We start from the raw sequence: 6,719 nt of genomic DNA on the forward strand, positions 1-6,719 counted from the left end.
AAAAAAAACATGTAATGTTTTTTTTTTATCAAAAAAAAAAAAACTTGTAATGAGCTTACAATCATCATCAAATAGTACTATATATTGGACTCCTCATCAATCTCCTTCACCAAGCTACCAAGCTACTAAGCTACGTACCAATATTACCTGTTGATGTTATGGTCTACTTGTAATTTGGCCACCGGCATGCATTCTGGTTTTAAGAAGTCTCTTTTTGACCAAATGAAGGTCAGTTACAACATTTTTCATGTTCATACGTTCTTGGGGCTGTTCAACAGAACAAGCAATTCCAATCTCAAACATCAAAATCAAGCACTCCTGAATTTTGCTTCTTCTAGTGTTGCTATTATTATGAGCACCATTCATAATTGTTTCTTCTTCTTCTCCCTGAAAGATTATTGGATCCACAATCTCGACCACTCGTTCACGCAAAGCTTCTTGGACAAAGGAATGTAGATTTAGAGTGCCTTGGAACATGTCATCTGTGGGTCTCTTTTCGGTAAACATTTCTAAAAGGAGGATCCCATAGCTATATATATCACCATAGGAAGACACCTCATTTCCCATACCATACTCTGTAAATTCAACATATATACAAATGACTATATAATTAACGTGTATATACTAAGAAAGGAATTATGCTATGATACTCTCTATGTGTTGAAACTAGACATGAAAATAAAAATGTTAATATACTAAATGTCTACCAAAAAAATGTAGAATAAAACTATGTTAATATCCGTTTGGTGTAGCAGTTTTAAAACACAGTCTAAAAAATAACAATTTCAAAATGCAGTTTTATGAAAACACAATTAAGCGTTTGGTAAAATCACGATTTAACTTTTAAAATCATGACTTGACTTTTAAATTCACGCGTTTTACAAAAAAAATAAATGAAACCCATGCCTGCAATTCAAAAACATGGAATTTTCCATGCTTTCAAACCATTTTTTTTTTTTTTTTTTCTCAAATGCACTCTCCAAACAAAACACTTTTTCACTTTTTCTGGTTTTATTTAAAACCCCAATTTTACCATGCAAAATTGCAAGGCCAAAAATACTCATATCCTCTTCAAACTTAAAAATGTTATTAAAAGAAAAATTATTATAGTTGAGGAATCATAGTGTTTTCACCTGGAGGAGTATAACCAATAGTTCCTCTGACGCCAATAGAGCTCGACTGGTTGGTTGAAGAGTTATCTTTATCTTCGGGAGAGAATCTTGATAACCCAAAGTCTCCAACATGTCCAATCATTTCATTGTCGAGAAGAACATTGCTCGGCTTGAGGTCACAATGGAGGATTTGACTTTGGCAATTATAATGGAGATATTCCAATGCACTCGCAACATTAATTGCGATATCCAATCTTTGATCAAGATTCAGATTCTTTTGCTCCTGGTGCGTCTCATCTTCTTTAACAATTGGATGCAACCAATCCTCAAGGCTACCATTGACCATGAATTCATAAACTATAGCCTTGAAATCATTACCCTGATAATCAATACCTGAACAAACTGTTAGTATCTTTACAAGATTTCGATGCCGGATGTTTCTGATGGCCTCACACTCAGCAAGAAAGCTCTTGGAAGCTCCACGGCGCAGAAGATTGAGCACCTTGACAGCAATTATCATTCGACCCTCATCAATGATTCCTTTATACACAGATCCAAAACTACCCACACCAAGCAAATTAGCAGGGGAGAACCCATCAGTGGCTTTTAGGAGACTTTGGTATGACAAATTTAAAAACAAATTTCGTGAGGAACTTGAAGTGGGTTCTTTTCTTTTCCTTCTTAACCAATAGACAAATAAAAAAGACAGCACAAAAATTACTCCTAGAAGCCCACAAACTATGGAGATAATTAATTTCATGGTTGAGTTCAATTTCGTCTTCTTAGTCTCTCTGACGCTACATTTAGGCAACTGCATCTCAGCAATTCCCCCACAAAGTTGACTGTTTCCCACAATTGAAGTTGCACTTGAGTTCTTGAAAACACCGTCTGCTGGCACCATACCCTCAAAATTGTTGTAAGATAGATTCAAAAGATCCAAGGAGTTGAAACCCACAAAAAAGTTTGGAATTTTTCCTGACAAATTATTCCGAGAAAGATCTAATTCTTGAATTCCTCTCAAAGAATCTAAACTTGATGGAATGGTCCCCTCGAAAAAGTTGTCATGCATGTCTAGAAGCTCTAGCTTAATACAACTGCCAAGACTACTTGGAATTTCACCCGTTAACACGTTTTCTGCCATATACAAAGCACCCAGATTTTTCAGATTTCCGACTTCCATGGGAAGGGGACCCATTAAGCGATTTTGGGACAAATCAAGAGAGATTGCCAAGGATGAGAGACCGATCACGTGTGGGGGTATGGTACCACTAAGATTATTATTAGAAAGATCCAATAAGACCAAGAAGGTGCAGTTACCTAGACTTGAAGGAATGCTTCCCTGAAAATTGTTGTCCATAAAAGATAGTTTGGTTAACAGAGTTAAATTTCCAAGAGAGTCCGGTATGTTGCCTGCGAGATGGTTTCCTTGTAGAATCAGTTCCTGCAATCTTTGAAGCTTTCCAATATTAGTGGGAATGTTACCTGACAATTGGTTATTCCACATGTAAATTCTCTCTAAGTTGACAAGATTCGTGATCCCACTTGGAATCGTTCCATCTATACTATTGCCACTTATCGAAAAATATATAAGAGTAGATGAGAAGTTACTGATGCATTCAGGCAAGACCCCACCAAAATTGTTGCCATCAATAGCCAACAGTTCTAAGCTGGTGGCGTTGGTTAAAGATAAGAGAAAACTTAAGTCATCAGCCTCCCCACTTCCTAGGTAGTTATTGGTAGTGCTCAACCTATACAGCTTATGCAGCTTTTCCAAAGAAGGCACATTTCCAGTAAAAGAGTTTTCACCAACTGTAAGGCTTTCCAGATTTGAGGCATTGGATATTGAAGGAGGAATGGAGCCTGTAAATTGGTTCATGGAAACGGCAAGGTTTTGGAGATTAGGAAGAGTTATGCCCAACTCCAACGGAAGACTCCCTTGAATTTGATTAACTCCCACATCAAAATTTGTAATAAAAGAGAGATTGAAGATTGATGGAGGGATGGTACCAGATAAGTTATTTGAAGCAAGTGCAATATATTGAAGACTCATAATTTGGCCAAGAGTATCAGGGATATGCCCGCTCAGATAATTTAAGGGTGCTGAAAATACCTTAAGTGACGATAAGTTGCCAAGAGATGGAGGGATACTTCCTGTTAGTAAGTTTTTGTTGACAGCAAATATTTGGAGCTTTGACAAGGAGCCAAACTCACCAGGAATATGCCCGACCAGATTGTTATAACTAAGACTGAAAAACTTGAGGTTAGAGCAACGAGATACATTTGCAGGAATACTCCCACCAAATGAATTATTGGACAACTGTAGTATCAGCAATCTACGCAAATGGCCTATTTGTGGAGCGATTTTGTGACTGAAGCTATTCTTTGAGAGATTCAGAAGCCTTAGAAAGCTCAAGTTTCCAATGGAAGGAGATATAGACCCCACGAGTTTCTGAGATGAAAGGCGCAACTCCGTGACCCTTTGGTGGCGGCGACCACATGTGACGCCACGCCAATGGCAGAAGTGGGTGGTGTCGTTCCATGAGCTCAAAACCATGAAAGGGTCAGAGATTATTTTGGCCTTGAAATCAAGCAAGGCATGTCGGTCTGTCTCATTCCCGACAATGCCATAGGTGGCCAAACAAAAGCAGAAGACAGAAACAACTGCAAGGATGAAGGTGGGAAGCCCCATAGAGTTAAGGAAAACTTTGAAGCTAATGGTTGGAACTTGGTTGTTCTGCCACAAGAAAGAAGATAACTGTTATGGGAGAAATAATTCCAATGGTTAAATTAATTGTTTTGGCCACTAGTTAAGAAGGAAGAACTGAAAGATATGCTTGTGTTTCTAATAGGACTTGACTGAGTGAGGAAGTCTTCCCATGTGAGCAGTGGAAAAGGAGGACGCGTTGAATGGAGTTATGTTAAGGATAAGGTGCAATGAATGTAGCGAGTTCAGAAAGTGATCTCAACGTATGGTTCATTTCATAAGCTTCTATCTTCAAACCTTTTGACGAGGAGTAAACGCACTAGTCAAACTGGAGTTCTTTGGGGATTATTTGTGGTCTTTTTTTTCTTTTTTTTTTCCACCTAATGATCCCAGAACCAAAATCTTTTAAAATAGATGAAGAGTAAAGAATGTGGTAAGTAATCTATTTGCAATCCAAATTTAGAGCCGGTTTAGAATGGCAGTGAAAAATAAAGCTTTTGTTCGCCTTATGAAGTAATATTTTGTATTAAACATTCACCGAAACAATAATCTTTATCGCGAGACCATTAACAATCTATATTGCTCGTACTCCCCCTCAATAACCACTTTATTGTGGTTGTTGCCTTTACCTCTTGGGGCTTGTCTATCATTTAGCCCTTTTGTCATCTGTTATCACCTTGTAACGACCCTGCTTAGAAATGTCTGACTCCTTTATGGTCTTTTTGGGATCATTGACAGATCAATTCCCTACCATTTGTTACTATCTTGACATTACATTTTTTGTTTGGGTTTTGTTGTTGGGGTTCCTACTCCTTATGGTTATTTGATTCCATGTGACTCATTTTCCGTTATTGAATTCCCCAAAAAAAAAAAAATCCAAGTATTGACATGATGTTCTTGATCTAAGTTAATTTCATGAGTGTTCTAAAGAAATTATAAAAGGAAACATACAGTAGTGAAAAGGTGTGGAAAATGTTGGACAGTGGCCGGTGGTGCATGCTCAACCAAGTTCAAATATTGTCTTATACATAGAAATCTTGCCCTTTCAATGGGACCGAGAGAAAGTCTACCCATGTGAGCAGTGAAAATGGTGCTACTCTTGAATCAAATTATTAAGGCATTTCAGATTGGCCCCTCTCCACTTTAAGGTACAATCATTCTCTCAAATTTAAGGTGAGATGGCGATTATTTGTAGCTATTGAGAAAGAATTTGGATTCTTTCTGGTTCAGTTGGCTTATAAGGAATTTAGTTAATTTTATTTAAAAGACAAAATTGTCTATAAAAAATGTGAAATGATAATTTTACTCTTATAAATAAAATCAAATGAATCTCTCAATTCAAATGAACAAGAGAGAATCCTTATCCCTTGAGAAAGTGCTTGACCTAAGTTTAATTATTATGAACACCCCCCTCCCGAATGGTACAATATATTGATGTAACAAGTTGAGAAAGTGGTCACAACGCATCAAACGCATCAAATCGACATCAAGTAAAGTCCAACAAAGCCCATCAGTTCAATTTACCTATCAACTGTTTGAGGAGGACTAAACACCCAACTCAAATAGAGATTTTTTAGCTATTATTTGTAAGCTGTTGCTTCTCTATCTTATTGTTTAATTTTAATTTTATATCTTTACACAATTTAAAGATCATAAAACCAAAATATTCTTTTAACATATATATGACCCAAAGAATCTAGTAAGCAATCTATTTGAATCCCAAAAAAATAGAAAATAAAATCTGTTTGAAATCCGAGTGTACTTGATTCAAGTTGAACAAGTGGCAGAGCTAAGATTTGAATTTAGAAGAGACAAAATTAAAAGATATAGATAAGAAAATTTTATTTAAAAATATTAAAAATGCAATGAGCTTATAATCATCATCAAATGGTACTATATATTCGACGCCTCATCAAATTTGCTTAATCAAGTTACTAAACTACTAATATTACCTATTGATATTATGGTCTATTTGTAGTTTCGAGAAACCCTTTTTTTCTGATCAATTGAAGCTGTTGCAACATCTTTGATGTCTATCCATTTTTCTGGTTGTTCAACAGAAAAAGCAATTACAATCCTCAAATTCAAAATCAAGCACTCCTGGATTTTGTTTCTTCGAGTGTTGTTATTATTATGAAAATCATTCATGATTGTCTCATCTTCTCTTCCCTGGAAGAGAATTGGATCAATAATCCCGATCACTTGCTCAAGCAAAGCTTCATGGACAAAGGAATGTAGATTCAAAGTATCTTGGAACATATCATCGTGGGTCTTTTCCCAATGAATATTTCTAATAGGAGGATTCCATAACTATACACATTACCATAGGACGACACCTCATTTCCCATACCATACTCTGCAATTCAACATACCATAAATTATAATGTGACCATAAAAAGTATATAAAATGGTTTCAGGACAAATCAAGATAGATTGATAAGAATTAGAGACCAATGATCTGTGGAGGTGTGGTGCCAATGAGATTGTTATTAGAATGTTTTAAAGAGAGCTAAGATTGGAAGTTTTTTGGACTTATAGGTACGCTTTCATTAAGATTATTATCACTTAAATACTCAAATTTTCAAAAGAGTGCAGAATGTTATCCAAGAGATTGTTTATGTGTAGAAACATTACCCATGGTATTTGAAGCTTTCCAATATCATGAAGAATGTTACCTAACAATCTCTTATTCCACATTTCGACTCTCTCTAAGTTGACGAGATTCGCCATCCCACTTAAAATCCTTCAGGCTAGGGTAGTGTTGTCTATTGCCTACACAGTAAGAGTAGATGACAAGTTACTGATGCATTCATAAGAGACCGTCAAAAGAGAAGAAAGAAATCAAGTCATCAGCTCCTCCGCTTCCTAGTTGGTTCAAGGTAGTGACAGCCGTCGAAGCCTAT

At 36.3% G+C, this 6,719-nt stretch overlaps 2 protein-coding genes across 4 annotated transcripts in view; one reads left to right on the forward strand and one right to left on the reverse strand.

Moving 5' to 3' along the window:
- Positions 1-6,719, forward strand: part of LOC132188181 (probable LRR receptor-like serine/threonine-protein kinase At3g47570) — a 50,960-nt gene that overhangs the window by 40,915 nt on the left and 3,326 nt on the right. The gene's annotated exons all lie outside the window — the stretch shown is intronic.
- Positions 64-3,854, reverse strand: LOC132187508 (probable LRR receptor-like serine/threonine-protein kinase At3g47570). Its single transcript, XM_059601844.1, has 2 exons — positions 1,134-3,854; positions 64-575 (listed from the first exon to the last, which is right to left on the reverse strand). Exons 1-2 carry the CDS (start codon positions 3,799-3,801, stop codon positions 157-159), a joined length of 3,087 nt encoding a protein of 1,028 aa, XP_059457827.1. The 5' UTR covers positions 3,802-3,854; the 3' UTR covers positions 64-156.

Source organism: Corylus avellana, chromosome ca7 (genome assembly GCF_901000735.1).
Source record: "Corylus avellana chromosome ca7, CavTom2PMs-1.0".
In the NCBI taxonomy this organism is placed as follows: domain Eukaryota; kingdom Viridiplantae; phylum Streptophyta; class Magnoliopsida; order Fagales; family Betulaceae; genus Corylus; species Corylus avellana.